The sequence below is a fragment of the Fusarium phalaenopsidis genome (genome assembly GCF_050370095.1).
Source record: "Fusarium phalaenopsidis strain FUZ10S chromosome Unknown contig_32276, whole genome shotgun sequence".
NCBI classification, from domain to species: domain Eukaryota; kingdom Fungi; phylum Ascomycota; class Sordariomycetes; order Hypocreales; family Nectriaceae; genus Fusarium; species Fusarium phalaenopsidis.
In genome coordinates, this window is record NW_028145418.1 from 581,760 (window position 1) to 598,811 (window position 17,052).

Below are 17,052 nucleotides of genomic sequence, written 5' to 3' on the forward strand. Positions count from 1 at the left end.
TGAGACTCATGTGATGGAAAGCTTTTTTTCCATGTCGAGAGAGGCAAGTAAGCGTATCTTCGTCGTATTCAGATACATCTCTGTCACGAAACGTAGTATATTCGCTCCATGACTTCCGTTGATCTTGTTAGACTTGTTCGTCAGAAGATTCGGTCCCGACTGATCAGACAAGCCTGATCGGGCCAAGCCCGATTAGCAGCACGCACGTTGATCTGGTCCACAAGTATTGCATCCTTTCCAACAACGGCTGCAGAGTGTCAGAGGCTTTTTAGGCTGTGGCTGGGTTTTGACCATGCATCTATCTATCTATCTTGGAAACATAACAAGTAGCCGACTCGCTCTACAGGCAAATAAGAACAGTTCTAATAACATCACTCATCCCTCCGCACACCACGCTCTCACTTTCGACATATTACGCTTGACCCAGGGTCTTGATCTTCTTTACATACCAGGCCTAGACTTGAATGTTAACACCTCATCACATTAAAGGGTCATGGAACACACCGTTTCATAGCCAGCTCCAATGACATAATTGCCAATCTTTTTCAACAGCCAAGGCGTAGGAATAGAAATCGCAATGGCATGCGCCTCCTCATCCTTCTTGCCCTTGTCTAGGAGGGTACTTGTCGGAGCAGAGGGGTCTAGAACTCCTGGCCGAGCCAGACCGACCATATCGAGCGCACCACTGGCCAAGGCGCTCTCTATCACGGTTCGGCTGCGGAAACCACCTGTGACAAGCAGCGGCAGACCAGGGAATTGGTCTCTGATGGCTGCTGCAAAGTCCAGAAAGAAAGCCTCTCGCGCCTTTGTGCTTTCTTTCTTGGCAGCTGGGACTTTATCAGGGTCGACAATACCCTATGGAGCTTGTGAGTAATGGGACCACTGACTGGGAGGAGGAACATACAATTGGCTCCTCGTAACTTCCACCGCTGATTTCGAGAAAATCGATCCCGGCATCTGTGATCAAGCGGAGTTGCTCGAGACACTCCTCCAGGGCTTGTGAAGACTGGTGATCGACCGAGTTGAACTTGATGCCAACTGTGAAGCTTGGTGGCACAGCCTTGCGGATGGCCTTGATGATGTCCACCACAATCTTTGCCCTAGCTCCAGGTGATCCTCCATACGCGTCAGTTCGCTGGTTAGTCTTGGGACTCAAGAATTGCGAGAGGAGGTATCCGTGTGCTCCGTGAAGCTCTATGCCGTCGAATCCGGCATCAGCGACAAGGACTGCCGTCTTGACGAAGCGATCCTGGATATCCAAAATCTCTGCAACCGTCATGGCTCTTGGTGTTCCAAACAGCAGTCTGGAGATCACCCCCGCGAACACGCCTTTGCCGAGTCGTAGAGGGATAGCGCTAGGAGCGAGCGTCTTGTCGAAGAAACCTCGGGTGCCAGCGCCGGCTGGAGATTGCCGACCGGGATGGCTGATCTGGACTACAGTCGGAGTTCCACCGCTTCTAGAGACGGATGCCCACTTCTTCCAGCTGTCTAGAATGCGGCTCCTGTCGATGGCATCGTTGTTGGCAATATCTCCAGCTTGACCCAGGTGACGAGGATCAACCTGAACGTTTCCTTGATGCAACAGTCAGTGACCAATGGTTCCATCGGTTGCTCACACAAGATGCGAGATTACCTGTGATTAGCAGTCCCCAGCCGCCATTGGCCCAGGTCTTGTAGGCAGTATAGACTTGATCAGTTGGCAAAAGATCCCCATCTGCTAGGTTCTCCGCCATTGCGGCCTTGGCTAACCGGTTTGGCAGCGTCAAGCCATTTTTCAGCGTTATCGGTTGCTCTATGTGGGAAGTCATGGTGTAAGATTCTGTCAGTAGCCTTAGAGTTGACGAATGGTAACAAGTCAATGCCTTGATGCTGCGAATTGCTGCCCCTAAAAAACTTATAAGTGAAAGATTTTGCCTCGGTAGTGCCAATCACGTCACGGAGCCGTCGACGGCATCGCATTAGACCGAATGCAATTTTAACGCCATGGCGTCGGCGCAACTTGGGTCCGTCCGCGTCTCGGCCGTGCCATCTATGATTAGTTATCAACCCGGCACCATCTTGTTCATTGTTGTGGACCCGCTGATTGCCACTACGGGTCTCTTGATGATAAATACTCTGGCAAGAGGACATGATGTGTTAATATTCCCGATGGGCTAACAAGGTGGTCAAGGGATTGGAGGTTGTTCAGGTTGACGCAACTACCGCTGGTGCCTTGTCCAAAGTCCGCGGCGCCGAGGTCGTTCGGCATCGCGGAATTCATGGGCATCATAACGTCATAAGCGATAACTGAGTGCAATCGACTGCCGCATCATTAACGAGCAATCCGATCACATCAAAAATCAGCAGCGCTGTCACATTATGAACTCTGGGCCAGGTATCATACCACCTTTTGGTTGGATCAAGGCGAAACACGGCCTGCTCGCTAGGGCTTATCCAGTCATCTGTCAGAACTGTATCGATCCTCCTCTACCTATCAGAAGTGTAGTACCAGCCCCCGATAGAATAAGCCATCCAAAGAGGTAATGACTTATACGCAATATCTCGTAGAGAAGATGCCTCAAGCCCTGAAGCAGCCAATTCGGAAATGTCCCGATGCGCGCACTGAACGGGACGGAATGTCACTCCTCGAATTTCAACTGGCGCCGTTGGTAATCATGACAGCGGCGGCCTAGCTAGATTGGGGGAGCTAAGAAGAAAAAGACGTGGAAGTGGCGCCATTGTTATCGGTCAGTTCCAGTTGTTTATTTCATGATAATGCATCCGGTAATGGTGATCGACATTTGGCACCTGTTCACACCAGATCCTGGGTGAAACATGAACGTCTGGTTTGTGCGGCTGATCCATCCGGCGTGGTTTCAAACGACCGGCCCAACAGTTGCTCCACGTTTCGAAACTGCAAACTCGTAACACAACGTTATCCTCCAGCTTCGATCAATAAGGAGATGAGGCTCTATCACAGTATAAGAGATGGCTTGTTCGGGATACGGGATTGAATGTAGGTAGCTCAGAATCAACATTGTTTTCATTGGCTTCTCGAGGCCGTCCACTCTTTCAACATGGTCAATACTATCCAACTTCTTGTCCTTCCTTTCTTCTTTTTTTCTGCCTCCAACGCCCTTCCCAAGCCTAGACACGGTAATGGAGGGCACCGGTGTCGTCCCGCTGTGTCGTCGAATATTTTCGTGCCTACTTATGCTCTAAGCCAGACACAGGTGTCTGCGACAACTGCCTCGTCCCTTTCGCTTGAATCTTTCATCTCTACGGATTCCACCGTTTCTCCTTCGACCACTGTCCTGTCCCTTTCGACTGATACTATCATCTCTCCCGACTCCACCATTTTTACCTCTTTGACGACTGCTCTGACCCTTTCGATCGAATCTGCCATCTCTACGGATTCCACCAGTTCTACTTCTTCCACCACGGTTCTGTCCCTTTCGACCGAACCAGACAGCTCTACCGATTCTACTGTCTTCACATCTTCCGGCACTTTGACGACAATTTCCACTGGCAAAGTCACCCAAACCACCTCCGAAGAGTCTACCTCCGAATCGACTTCAATCTCGCTGACCGAAAATACCTCTGCCCCAACCACGACTTCAGAGCTCTCAACTGCGTCCACCTCAAGTCTTCAGACCGTTTCGACAGAATCTACATCAATCTCTGACGGAATCACCACGACTAGTACAATTTCGTCCACTTCAGCTGCCCCTACTCAGGGTGGCCCTCCAGCTGTTTTCACTGCAAACCCAAATATCGGCCCTGGCGGAGAAATTTACAAGGAATCGGAGCATTTCCGAGTCTATGGCACCATTCCGGGCAATGTGAACAAGACCCTCGATCTCCTAGAGGGCGAATACGATTGTCTCGTCAATACATTGGGCTGGCGATCGCCGGGCTTGTCCAACTACGTTAAAGGCGAAGAAGGTCCCTGGTGCAAGACCAATATCTATTCCGTCAGCGATCTTGGAGGTTCGGCGGGCGTTCAACGGTCCGACACCAAGCATGGCTTTGCTTATCTCGATGTTGTCACCAAATGGCTTGATTCCGGTGTCACGGCTCATGAGTTTGGCCACGCCCTTCACTACCACCAGAGAACGTGGGTGTATCAATCTAGAACAGGAGCTTGGTGGGAAACTGTTGCGAACTGGGTCGCAGAGACTTATCAGACATCTGATATCTGCGCCCCAGCTCGGGAAAAGGTGAACAGGTCGGCTGCTTCAAGTATCATCGAAGTCAAAAAGCTCATCGGAGACTCGTTCCAAGTCATCGTTGACGGCTCTTCCGGCACTGGAAACTACTATCAAGCCTGGCCTTTCCTCACCTATCTCACCAACAACCCTGATGACATCCCTGGATTGGGAACACATGTGGTGCGTGAGTTGATGGTCCAATACAAGAAAAATAGTAACGAGACGCCTCTCCATACTCTCGCGCGCGTGGCGAACACCAAGGTCGGAAGCATCGTCGGCTCATACTGGGCCCGCATGGCTTATGTTGATATTGGACACGCGCCAGCTCAGAAGGTGTTTCAACAACAACGCCATAGCATCAACTACAAAAACGTCGCTCTCCAGTACGAAAACACCTACAAGGTCCTAACTGAGCGCCAGCCGAGATACATGGGCTGCAATATCGTCCCTTTGACCACGTCAGGCGCTACCACAGTTCACGTCGATATCAAACTTGCAGAGGAGGCCGAGTTTACCGCAACGTTTGCTGTCCAGGACACTAGCACGGGGTCTGTGCGATATAAGACTCTGGAAGAAGGATCTGGATCTATTGAAGTCTCGGACGGTGAGGAGATCAGCTTGGTTGTTGCGAACACGCCGGCGGATCCCATCTTGTATGATGGATTCAAATTGACTAGCGACGTGCAAAAGGGCTTGGACTATTCTTTCACGCTTTCCGGGGCCACTGCATAGTTCAGCTCAGTGGTGAGGTGTCTTGCCGCGATGACCTTGGAATCTCTTTCGTTGATGCCAAAGAGTGGTTGCAACTGAGTTTGCGTATACCCTCTTGAAGAGAATATTCCGGTTTTCGTTCATACTATTCACTCATTCGTACACATTTATACCGTTCGCTTTTGAATAAACATTTAATATCATTGCCTTCAAGTAATCCAATTCTAATTGTGTCAAGACCAACATCCGTGGTGCGATACCGTATCGACTCGACAAATCGATAAAACTTGGTGGGTCTTGATACCCTTGCTAGCCTCTGTTCTCAGGCTCTTGATTTGCTATCCCGCAGGAGAGGCTCTCACTAGCCCTAGATTTCCCTGCAGGGTTGCGCCAGCTCATTTTCTTTGCCAAAAACCCCTACCCCAGCACGCAGAGGACCTACGGGATTATTATCACGCTCTTCAGTCACTCAATGTCGGCACATATTGGCATACTGACCGCAGCGGTGCTCATCTTAGAGCCTTGATTTTGACTAAAATTAATAATTGTGGGCTTAACTAGACCACTCAAGAAGATAAAAGTACATTTGATACAGACTAAGTAGTCGAGGTAAGGCAGTCACCCATTTTCTCGCCCACTGCCGGAATGATCCTCAACTTTAGGCATACAGAAGAGGGAGGACCTCGGGGATATTGAGCTCCAGGTCCACAACAGACACGTTCTGAGACAACTCAGCGGAGCGCTTTCCGATTTCCTGCACCAATGGATCACTTTGCTGCTTGAAGAAATCCTTCGCATCTGCGACAACATGTTCAAGCGACGGCGATGCTCGATGAACAGTCTTCTTGCCACCAGCAAGAGCTGACAGGGGGAACAAGGCCAGTCTCTGCGCGAGCTTATCGATGTAGTCATACAGCTCGCGCGATGTGTCAAAGGCCTTGTTGATCCAGCCAATTTCAGCAGCGTCGACTGCAGTGATGTCCTTGGAGCTGAGGATGTATTCCATCGCCCGTCCTCTACCAATCAGATTCGTAAGAAATTGACTACCTCCTCCTCCGGGAAACAAGCCGCTGCCGACCTCGGGTTGGCCAAATGCGGTGTCTACCTTGGTGGCGAATCGCATGTCCAGGGCGACGAGGAACTCATTTCCAGCGCCTCGTGCTCGGCCCTCGACTGCGCCGATGGTGACCTGCGGCAGCCTCGATACGTTATACATCAAAGTGGCGAATGATTCGACGAACTCAGCTGAGTTCCGTTAGAACTGATTCTTTTGCACGACGTTGTATGGGTTAGGGATCTTACGCTTGGCTAGAGCAGGGAGGGTGAGGTCGAGATGGGCGACAAAGAACCTCGGCACGTCGCTATTGAAGATGACAACCTTGGTCTCATTGTCATGTTGGAGTCGAGAGACCAAATCAGTCAGGTCATTTTGAGTGTCCTCGTCCCAAAGATTGACAGGTGAAGACGGGTTGTGGAACGTGACGGTGAGGATACTATCGTTCTGGGCGGTTTTCAGACCCGTATAGTTGGGGAGGTCTAACGAAAGGACAGATGAGGCCATGGAAATGGCCATGGCCAAGCTCAAAGGACGAAGGGGATACATGTTTTGGGAGAAGGCGGGTTGGCTATGGTGGAGGTCTGAGCGAGATGGACAACCCTCACTGCGGTTATCCCGCCGTTGTTTTATAGGATCGAAAGACACACTGGCCTTCCTGATAACCTCTTCTCAGGTCGTCATTGATGCTAACAAAGCACACTGGCCTTCTGATGACAAATGGGACGTGGTCAGTTGAATGCGTATACGCGTACCTTGATTAATGCGCGGACTATGGAAAACCTTAATCCGAAGCAAAGAAGTAGACATGATTCAAGCTTGCGAATGGCATCGCAGCTGGCGTTGGCTGTACTGACGTAAAAGCCCCTTGTGCCTGGATATTTTCCGATTAGTGAACACACGGGCGAATAAATTGCGCCTTCGGCCGGCGGAGTTGGAATTTTCGCTACCAGGCCAAAACCGCGCTATGAGAAGCTTGCGGAAAGTATAATTCTGTGCTCCGCAGCGAAATTCCTGGTTGGTCAGCATATTTCGAAAAGGCAATTTTGATCTAGATATTTCAGCCTCGGTTTGACTTGATCGCGGCCTATAAGGATGGTCATTAATTCATCTTGATTCTCACCAATACCCACCTCTTCTCTATACCTGCACCAGTTAGATACCCAGTCAACCTCTGAGCCATCCACGTTTATCTTTTTCTGTTTCAAACACTCCCCCTCTCAAACCATCTCAACACTACCTCCATCATGTCATTTAACCCCAAAGACGACATTCCCGATCTGACTGGCAAAGTCATCATCGTCACCGGCGGCAGTAGTGGACTCGGCAAAGAGAGTGCCCTCCAGCTCGCAAAACACAACCCCGCCGCCATCTTCGTCACAGCCAGAACGGAAAAACGTGGCAATGCCGCAGTCAAGGAGATACAGGATGCCGTGCCGAACTTCAAGGGCCAGATCAAGTTTCTAGAGTTGGATCTCTCATCCTTTGCGTCCATCAAGAAAGGCGCCACCACCTTCCTCGGACAGTCTGATCGGCTCGACATCTTGATGAACAATGCCGGCTTGATGGCCACCCCCGCCGGTCTTACAGCTGACGGCTATGAAATCCAGTTTGGATCCAATTACATGGGTCCGGCTCTATTCACCAAGCTATTGCTCCCGACTATCGTCAAGACGGCTGAACAACACGGGGGAGATGCTCGAGTTGTCAACTTGAGCTCCGAGCTCTTCAAACAGGCGCCAAAGGAAGGAATACTTCTTTCTCGCGCCAAAACCCCCCTCGAAGACATTTCCAGCTTGGCTCGCTACGGTCAATCCAAGCTCGCTGATTACTACCACACCCGTGCCCTGAGCAAGTTCTACCCAACTGTCAAGTTTGTCGCGATCCACCCAGGAGTTGTCAACACGGGCCTGTTTGATGATTTCCGGAAAAGACGACCTTGGCTCGGTGGATTGATCAGTGTGATTGGGTCCATTTTCCTCACAGATGTTCACGCTGGCGCAAAGGCCCAACTGTGGGCGAGCACGGCCAAGTCACAGAGTGTCAAGAGCGGTGGTTTTTATAACCACAAGCTCAAGGAGTATAAGGACGCGGTTTTGGATGATGACAAGGCTGTTGAAGAGTTGTGGGACTGGACCGAGAAGGAGTTTGCGAGCAAGGGGTTTAAATGAGCGCGGAATAGCTTTCTGTCATACATAATGCTGTAATTATTTCTTTTGTAAGTCTAATCTGAGATACCTAGTCGATATACGGTAGATAATAAGAAGGTGGTTGTCATTCAAGTGTCCTTGACCCTCAAGCCGTTCGCCTCTGGCGAGTTCACCTTGCCTCCGTCGGAGTCTGTGGTACCAGGTGAAGTTAAAACAAATGGATAATGTTTGCAGGCTTTAAGATGGGTTAATGGCATCATGAGCCTCACGCTTGTTGAGCCTGTGTTAATGTGGGAAGCGTCCTCAAGCAGTGTAGCCTTACCACCTAAAATAACGAAGCAATAGATGGCCTTGGGGAGCGAGGGAGGTTAGTAGGGGACACGATAATTATGCCACGAGTATAGAAACCAGTGGTAAGACGGGGTATACTAGGGTCATAATTCGGGTCTATGTAGGACAGCTAAGTGACATGAGAACGAAAGGAAAGGAATCCACCTGTAAGCCATGTCCGAGTCGATGGAGAATGCTAAGCTATTTACGGCTCTCTTCCTCCATTGTTAAGAACCTAGTTCATCATCTGACCCAAGTCAAGAAAAGAGAAAGCCTGCTCCTATAATCATAGGCGACCAGCTATGTCAATCACAAATTGATGGGCTGATTGGAGACAGCTAGCTGATTCAGCTAGCATTGGCCCGACGACCTCGGCGGCGGGAAGGAGGCCGAGCGGCTCTAGTAGAGGTAGCAGAGGGTCGACGCTTGGGCGGCTTGGCTGCGGACGGCGCAGACTGACGGTTGCCAGGTGCGTTGGTGTTGGCAATCGGCTGATGAAAGCCTGTCTCAGGTCGCGTACGAGGAACAGCCGACTTCTGTGCGACTAGATCAGCAGCCGTGTACGGAGAGACAGTTGCCAGAGGTGAAGACACGCGAGGGGCGTGAGCGTGGGTGTATCGCGAGGGACCTCCATCCTCATCGGTGTCCAGGGTGATAGGGTTAGCGGCAGACCCGAAGTCGAGGCTTGAATGAGAGGCAGAGATGCTATCTAGACCTTCCACAAAGCCCTGGGCTCGCTGAGTGTCAACACTCAATGGTTGGGGCGCGGGTGCGCGTTGGAACGCGGTAGCTGGTTGAGACATAGTCGCTGGCTGGGACGTACCCACTGAAGCAGGAGCTTGGGTGGTGTACTGCGGCTGAGCAAGGTTGGTAGTGATGGGGAGAGGACCTCTGGTCGACATCGCCAGCCTCAGCCGATACTGATAGACGACGTTCTCCTCGGCGCGCTTGTCCTTGATATACTTCTTGGCGTTCTCGATGGTCGTCATGTCATTGAGGATGAAACCGACTCTCCACTGAAAGAGGTTCTCATCTTTGCCATTTTCAACTTTAAAGATGGCCTCCCACGCGATCACATCCGAAAGAGTCCCCTTGGCTTGCGCCAACAGGCCACCTGGATCAGGTCAGTAAGTCGTCAACACTGTCATACACACGGAGCACTTACGAATGACAACGGAGCGAAGTTCGTCTTTGTATTCAAAGTCCAAGCCAATGTCCTTGATCAAATGACCGGCCATCACCTCCGGGGCAATCAAGTTGGGATCGAGGAACTTCATTGCGTCGCTTCTCAGGCGTCGAGAGAGAATCATCATCAGCTTGGCCTCGAGGTCGGCACAGAACTTGAGGGTCCATGTCTTCTTGGCGGAATCAGCTTCGAGGTAGGTGGAGAGTTTCTCGCCGGCTATCATCTGCAGGTGGCGTTGGTCAAGTCTGGCGTCGCACAAGGGCAAAGGACGGGCTTACCAGGGGGCCATTCTTCGCACAATGTTTGCACATGGCTGGAGCGAGGCTGCGCTAGGCGGACTCGAGGATGGCGGAGTATTGTATGCGCGAGGAGGATTGTGGAGGAGGAGACTGGTCAGGGATGTCGAGGCGATTTGGATCAGTCCACGAGGGGAGTGTTGATGGGAAGATTCGAGAAGAGATGGATGAGGTTGCACCGAAAAAGTCTTTGAGCGGAAGGGAAAATGCATCAAAGCTCGTTCAGTGCGTCCAAGCAGGCCAAAGTACCGTAAAGGGGGAAACGGTCTCGATTGTGATGTCGTTTGCGCGAGGGGTAGCTCTAGGATTGTCGTTCCGTTTGCCATGTCCAACAATGCTCGCAAGACTCTTGAGGACACTTCGGACTCGGCTGATCAGGCTGACAATGAAAAATTCTCTTTTTTCCGTTTGCACAGTATCAATCGAGTATTTTCAGTGGCAAACGGGTGGGTGCATATCGTATGCACAAGTTGACGCACCAAGTTTGGTGATAAAGTGCGGTCTCGGAGATAGATCAGGTGGCGGCGCTAGGATATTTGTTTGTTTGCCCGCCCAAAGAAAGAATAATCAGGCCAGCATTGTCGTCAGCGCATACCTGTGCGGTCGCAAACGAGTCCAACACGGTATTGTCGCGGCATGTCAGCCTGGAAGAATCATCCAACTTGCGGTGAAGATGTCAGAAAGAAATGAAAGTCGTAAATTGTCCCTCGAGGCGAAACGGTAGCATGATTCTTTGTTCGCACCTCGGTGTGACAAACACCTCCAATAAATAACCGGAAAATCTTGGTGCCCGATGGAGAAATTCCAAGGCAGCCAATAATCATTCATCGAGTTGACAAAGGACATGTCAAGTGGGCGCAGTGCAGCTGAGGGGGGCTGTGCTTGCAGAAGCTGAACATAGACAGCTTTACCGCGATAGCCTGATCAACGCTTGGAAGGTTGGCAAGAGCATCTTTTTATTTATGTGCGAGATCCGGTAGCGAACGATATTGCCCAAGAATGATCCCTTGCTGTTATCTTGATGCCGTCATGTATCGAGAACCTTTGTGGATATCGCTGATGACCTCTGCGTCGACCAGCTATTTAATCTCGATAGGTCCGAATGCCTCCTCGACATCACGTACCCCTTCACCATTCATCATTCCACGAACGTCCACTGCGCACAAAACACACCGAGTCCTCCCGCCCGCCAGCAACCAAACCTCATCGTTGACCTTTGTCTCATTAGACGCCAGTCCAAGGGAGCCCCCCGTCGTTCAGAACAAAGTCCGGTTATTCAAACAAACCAATAGCCTGCCCAGAAAGTTATTTTTATCAGACCAGTTTAGCTGCCTACAGTCTTTGCCTTCTTCGCAAAGACCCTCGTCGTTGCCGCAGATTTCTTCGATAGATGGCAATGAGCTGCAAAAGTCTGTCGCATTCAGTTCCGCAATAATTTCGCACAAGTGCAGATAGTGGCTACCGGTACGGGTTCTCTTTCTCTCAGCTATGCCCGACCGTTTGATTCGCTGTATCCTCTACCCGCGATGGTCGTATACAGGAGAGCATCTTAAGTGCTTCCAAGTCATCCGCTTCCCCAGTCAGCCAGTTCTCCAAGGCACTGTCGCCTTCAGCCTGCACCATCATCCTGCCGACCTGCGCAAACGCCTCCCCAGCAGACTTGGAATAGTCAGCCACTGACCCATCCACAGGCCTTTCTTCAGGTTTGTTGAGTGATATCTTAAGTAGACAGCTCAGCCTTATACGTTGAAAGCCTTTGTGCAGCATCAATGTCAGCAAGTCTTGGCGTCCGCCCGGTTGTTATGCCACTGTATCGTGAGCGATAAGCATGAAATGGGTAGTTGGGCTCTAAGTCCCATCATAAGCAAAACGCGTTTCAAGTCATTCTGAGCAGCCAATCGTCATCGTCCGTTAGAGTGGCTGAGTGGGCGCAGCGCCGTAAGCACAAAAAGCGGCATTTCAACCTTGCACATCATCAACAGCTTCACCGCGATATCCTCAACATGTCATCAACTCCCGGAATCTACGCCTGGGACGACCTACCTCCAGAGGTTTGGAGCGAGATATGCCGATACCTACCAAAGCCGACACTACACCGACTGCGGCTTGTGTCTACCAAGCTGAGCGCTATTGGCTTATCCTGGGTGTACAAAAGCCTACGCCTAAAGGCCTGTGCCGACTCAGCCCAGAGATTCATTCTCATCGCCAAGAATCCCAAGCTTCGTCATCTCGTACGAGAGGTCACGGTAAAGACCTGGGGAGATCACGGTGACGATCAAGACCCAAACGGACCCTGGCATATATCCTGGCCTTTTGCCAACGCCCTACCCTATTTGCGCTGCTTCACCAACGCCACTGCACTTCATGTCCGCTTTCACGAATTATTGGGAGTTTCTTACTACGCCCCGGTGGCTTACGATATTGAACATTCAGGGCTTTTCCGATACAGGGTCATGGAAACGATATGCTACTGTGTCATGGGCATGTGGACACCAGAGATACAAGCCAAGATTGATGAAAGGGTACGGTTCCATCGATATTTCAGCGACGCACAGCCTCTCCAGTATGCCGATGACAAGGAGATCCCACTGGGCCACGTCATGCCACTCCAAGAGCTTACCATTTCCAACCTCTCACCTTATAAAGATTATCTCGCTGAGGATTCGGGAGGGTTGAAAAAGACGTTGTCTCTACCAAATCTCGTCAACCTCAAACTCTTGATTACTTCCGGCGGTCGTCCCGATCGTGATAGGGCCCAATCACTGTTAGAAAATGGTATGCTCCAGACGTTGCCCGAGACGTGGATGTTCCCCAGCATCGCCGAAAATCTGCAGACACTTTCGCTCGTCTATGGCGAATACTGGGGTCTATACCCTAAAGTCGACTTTCGACAACTCGGTGAATCATCGCTCCCGAGACTCAAGGTTCTCGCTCTCGGAAATTACGTCTTTGGTCAAGCGTGGCAGGTTGACTGGGTCGCCTCGGTAGGCCAGGAGAATGGCGGACTACAAGAGCTATATCTTGTCAAATGCCCCATCATTGTGAGGGCCTGGCGTCGACGTCCCTTTGACGATGGAGATATTGATGAGTCCGTCACTGAGACTTTCACTGGGCCTGAGCCTGGCCTTGGGGTCCGTGAGTATCACCTTCGATGGTACAATGTCCTTTCCCGATGGGCAGAGTCCATGAACGGGTTGAGGGTGTTTTGCATGGGCGAGGGCCCCGAGGGTCGGGATACTTCCAAGCTCATCCATCAACTTGCTCAAGAAGAGGCTTACTCGCATGTAATGTCCCGTCGCTACGATGACAGAAAGCATCAAGACTTTGCGTCCAAGATATGCACAGACAAGGAAAAGCGGCTGAAATATGCCAGGCTCAACATAAACATGTTTCACGGTCATTCAGGTTGGAAACCAGCTTTGCAGGTCCAAAGTCCAGGGGATGTTTCTGAGGGTGATACGAGAACCAGAGACGAAGCCGCGTATGAGCGGCTCATGTCGATGGTCAATGTAAGGGTCTTGGCCCAAGGTTCTTTGTGAGGCTAGGTGCGCTTTGGCCGGGAGAGTCTGTCAGAACAAGCTGTAATGCAAGTTGGGGCCGTGTAAGGCGTTTCTCTGCAAAGTTGTTGTGTCTATCATGACTGTAGAGTGTGCTCTGAGGAGCCAGTACCTATTCATAGCCGAAACACCCAAGGTAGTTTGAAGCACGTCGCCAGACCTGAGCTTTACAGGACATATCGGCTGTTCACATGTTAGTACTGTTCAGCGACTCTCGTTGGTTGTGACTTACAAGGCAAGGTTTTCTCGATCTGTCAGGTCCAGCTGCCTGGTGTTCACCACTTCTTCCGTTGTCTGCCCGCTCTCATCCACATGCTCAATAACACCAACCTCTCTAATCAGACCTTGGCGGTCGATTTCATCTCGTCTCTTGTTTTCCCTTGCCAGATACCATCTTAGGTAGAGGACAATGCAAGTCGGGAGAATACAGGCCACGCCGAGGATGACACCCCAGGTCACGAGGTATCGAGGCGCGTATTGTGGCTGGAATAACTGAGGGGAAAGGATGTTGCCCAGACCGTAACCAACGTGGTACAGGGCAATGACTGCAGTCTTCTTGGTGTGTCCAGCGGAACAATTGGCGGCCCAGATCATAACAACAGCATAGGGAATTCCGCCAGTCGCACGTATCCAAATAGCTGTCAGTAGACCCCAGCGGTTGCCCCAGGGAAGTGTTAGTAGCATGATGCAGGAAACAATGGGAGGAATGTATGCCACCGCAGACACCCAAGCCCGACAATTATGTGTCTTTGCCAAGATCCAAGCAGCTGCACCAAGAGACACAAGTGCAGTAACACCATTAATGCACCCCAGAAGCGTCGTCTGAAGAGTCGTAAAGCCAAACGACTTGATGATGAGCGAATATTGATTAGTCAAACCGTTGGCCATCTCCTGAGACCATGCATGAAGGAAGAATAGCCAAGTCTTGGGGTCTTTGATGGCTTCGATGAATTGGTACTTTTTGAAGTGCTTCTGCTCGATTCCGGAATGGTTTGACTCAATTCGAAGAATAGCTTGTGCTCGTTCCTCGGGGGTGAGAAAATGGGCTGTGATGGGGCTTCCAGGGAAGAAAATCCACACGGAGACACCGTATATGACGGTCAAGGTGCCGGTGATGACTGGAGAATGCATTAGAAAAGATTTATGTGTTGGCTGGGAGACTTACCCATGAACCATCTCCATGGGGCGAAACTGCCGGTATCGATAAAGAGGACGCCATACGAGAGCAGTCCCGAGGTGATGGGGCTCGAGTTTCCAATAGCCCACATAATTGGCATCAATACTGCTTGTTCATCGTATGTGAAGAACATGGATAGAATGACGAGGAACGATGGCACGATGCTTGCTTCGGCGACACCGAGAAAGAAGCGGACAACGAAGAAGGAAGCAAAGTTGTTGCATGGGATATGAAGCAACAATATGCATCCCCTGGAAGCTTGTTAGAGGCAGCGATGAGAGAGGGGAGTTGACGTACCAAACGGTCAGGTTAATCGCCAGCCATCGCGCGACAGGAAATCTCTGAATGGCCAAATTCTGTGGCCATTCTGCCAACAGATATCCCAGGTAAAATATTGAAGATAGCCAGTTATACTGAGTAGCGTTCAAATGGCCATCTTCAAGAATACCAAGAATCGCAGAGCTTCCAAGCTACATGTCAAGTCAGGTTGTGAGGGTGAGCATGGAAGAGAGGACGGCACTCACAGTCTGCTTGTCCACATACATAAGGTGATAACCGACACACAAGAAGGGCAGAATCCAGCGAATACACTTATTCCGGATTCTTTGAGCTTCCTCTGGCGTTGGAGGATCGACCTTCACTTGGGAGAACAACTTGTAGCTCTCATCTGCATAGCGATCCGGCAACTTTGGTGTATCGACTTGGACCTCCCTCGACGAAGTCCGAGCGATGCTTTTCTGTGGTTGCGCCATGTTTCTTGACAGGCCAATAGATTGCAACGGAGTATTTCCTTGGCGCCATTTGGTACAATACGGATAGATTCTATTAAATATGTCGAGTATATCTCGTGAGTGTATTCACCATTCCCCACCGTAATCACGAACACCTCCGGCGGTTGCATCAGAGGATGGCGCAACGATCGGCGTGGGCAGTGATTGGTTCAACTATCAGCATTTTGAACTCGATATGGGAATAGTCGGCTTTTGTCCGACCTGCGGACGGGAAATCGGCATCACCTATACAATCTGGAGGCATCGTCATCCTTTTATCGCCTTGCATCACTGGAAGGTGAGAGCCCTATTGGCTTGTAGACCTCCGATCGGAGACTATCCCATGTTATTATCCCACTTTCTAAAACGAAGTAGACCTCCTTGATGCTTTTGCGCCGACTATTTGCCCCCATAAACTCCCAAGTTATAACCCATTCCCTTGCCTCATAGGCTGAATCTCCCACCCATGTGCCGTGAAAGACTCCCGAGTCTGATCCATCGCTCCCATAAGAAACTTGTCGAGGTCCATATCAACATCGACAAAGTACTGACCAAAGTCCTCTCCTGGAACCAAGTCCTCCACACCCTCTCCCTGGTTGAGACGGAGCTGAAGCTGTTTCCCAAGCCACACCGCAACCTTTTCGTTGTGTCCTCTGATCGAAGTCTCCATGTGAGTTCTAATCTCTCGGCGATACTGCAGAGTCCAATCCTTGGCCTGGAAATGGTCGATTTTGCCTGCGGCTGCGTAGGTCTTATCCAGATCGTTGTTATCATCGAGATCAAAGAACGACTCAACCGTGACCTTTTCGATGGCGAAGTTCTGCGCCCCGGGTTCTTTGGTGGTATCAGCTATGTAGCCGTAGACGGACGTGCAGAGTCCAGAGTCGGCGCAAGTGTGTTCGATATCTTGAAGGTAGCCTGGAATCTGTTAGTCAGTGTCAACACGAGGTCGGACTACTAACAGTCGTGTCCAAGTAGCACCCTGGCGCGCGGAAGACCATAGCTTTGCAGCATCGGCACAGGACCTGTTGGATCGGGAGACTCATGGATTCGAAGAGATAGCTGCTCGACTGTCATCTTGTAACCTCTTTGATTGAGATCATCGGTGATGCGCCCCCAAGCGTAGTCAGTAGCAGTATTCGCGATGGAAGTGACGATCGCTTTGGCTGGACCAGACTCGGCTTCGGGACTGTTCTTGATGAGGGGCGCATACAGCGACATGCTGACAACGCATGTGCGCAGAAGTGAGTCGCCACATGTCTGTCGCATCAGGTCTCCGATGGTGATGGAGCCACAAGGGCCGTTGGGCGAATCTTGCTCCATTGCTTTGAGCATCTTGAGATATCCGGGTTCCACTTCCGTAGCCCCCGAGTTCTCGTGGTCGGCTTTCCCATACCAGGTTGGTGATGAGGGCGCTGAGAGCTTCATGCTCACGCAAGATCCCCGGGTACGGTAATCGATAAGATTGAACTTGAAGGCTGCGTTTGATGGGGCCGAGATGACAATCACAAGAATGAATAAAGACTCGCCCACGTTTGTACAGCCTCGAGAGTGATTGCCAGAGTTGCTTTGCGATTGAAGGACAATGGAGCGAGGTTATGCTGAGGTGCCGAGTGCGGTCGGCAATTGAA

General features: G+C 50.9%; 7 protein-coding genes across 7 annotated transcripts; 3 read left to right on the forward strand and 4 right to left on the reverse strand.

Moving 5' to 3' along the window:
* Positions 1-412: 412 nt before the first annotated feature.
* LRP88_00473 (NADH:flavin oxidoreductase/NADH oxidase family protein) lies at positions 413-1,808 on the reverse strand (the record flags this gene model as incomplete). The annotated part of the gene is made up of 4 exons (XM_083237182.1): positions 413-454; positions 505-855; positions 905-1,572; positions 1,634-1,808. The coding sequence occupies 4 exons, from the start codon at positions 1,806-1,808 to the stop codon at positions 413-415; spliced, it is 1,236 nt and encodes a 411-aa protein (XP_083107073.1).
* A 1,248-nt stretch (positions 1,809-3,056) lies between these two features.
* Positions 3,057-4,922, forward strand: LRP88_00474 (ImmA/IrrE family metallo-endopeptidase; the record flags this gene model as incomplete). The annotated part of the gene is made up of 1 exon (XM_083237183.1): positions 3,057-4,922. One exon carries the CDS (start codon positions 3,057-3,059, stop codon positions 4,920-4,922), a length of 1,866 nt encoding a protein of 621 aa, XP_083107074.1.
* A 637-nt stretch (positions 4,923-5,559) lies between these two features.
* LRP88_00475 (enoyl-CoA hydratase/isomerase family protein) lies at positions 5,560-6,504 on the reverse strand (the record flags this gene model as incomplete). The annotated part of the gene is made up of 2 exons (XM_083237184.1): positions 5,560-6,146; positions 6,204-6,504. 2 exons carry the CDS (start codon positions 6,502-6,504, stop codon positions 5,560-5,562), a joined length of 888 nt encoding a protein of 295 aa, XP_083107075.1.
* A 698-nt stretch (positions 6,505-7,202) lies between these two features.
* On the forward strand, positions 7,203-8,126 carry LRP88_00476 (uncharacterized protein; the record flags this gene model as incomplete). Its single annotated transcript, XM_083237185.1, has 1 exon — positions 7,203-8,126. One exon carries the CDS (start codon positions 7,203-7,205, stop codon positions 8,124-8,126), a length of 924 nt encoding a protein of 307 aa, XP_083107076.1.
* Positions 8,127-8,782: 656 nt separating this feature from the next.
* LRP88_00477 (uncharacterized protein) lies at positions 8,783-9,932 on the reverse strand (the record flags this gene model as incomplete). Its single annotated transcript, XM_083237186.1, has 3 exons — positions 8,783-9,549; positions 9,601-9,844; positions 9,900-9,932. 3 exons carry the CDS (start codon positions 9,930-9,932, stop codon positions 8,783-8,785), a joined length of 1,044 nt encoding a protein of 347 aa, XP_083107077.1.
* A 1,988-nt stretch (positions 9,933-11,920) lies between these two features.
* On the forward strand, positions 11,921-13,456 carry LRP88_00478 (uncharacterized protein; the record flags this gene model as incomplete). The annotated part of the gene is made up of 1 exon (XM_083237187.1): positions 11,921-13,456. One exon carries the CDS (start codon positions 11,921-11,923, stop codon positions 13,454-13,456), a length of 1,536 nt encoding a protein of 511 aa, XP_083107078.1.
* Positions 13,457-13,641: 185 nt separating this feature from the next.
* On the reverse strand, positions 13,642-16,756 carry LRP88_00479 (uncharacterized protein; the record flags this gene model as incomplete). Its single annotated transcript, XM_083237188.1, has 5 exons — positions 13,642-13,657; positions 13,707-14,592; positions 14,640-14,902; positions 15,904-16,339; positions 16,420-16,756. The coding sequence occupies 5 exons, from the start codon at positions 16,754-16,756 to the stop codon at positions 13,642-13,644; spliced, it is 1,938 nt and encodes a 645-aa protein (XP_083107079.1).
* Between the last annotated feature and the right edge of the window lie 296 nt (positions 16,757-17,052).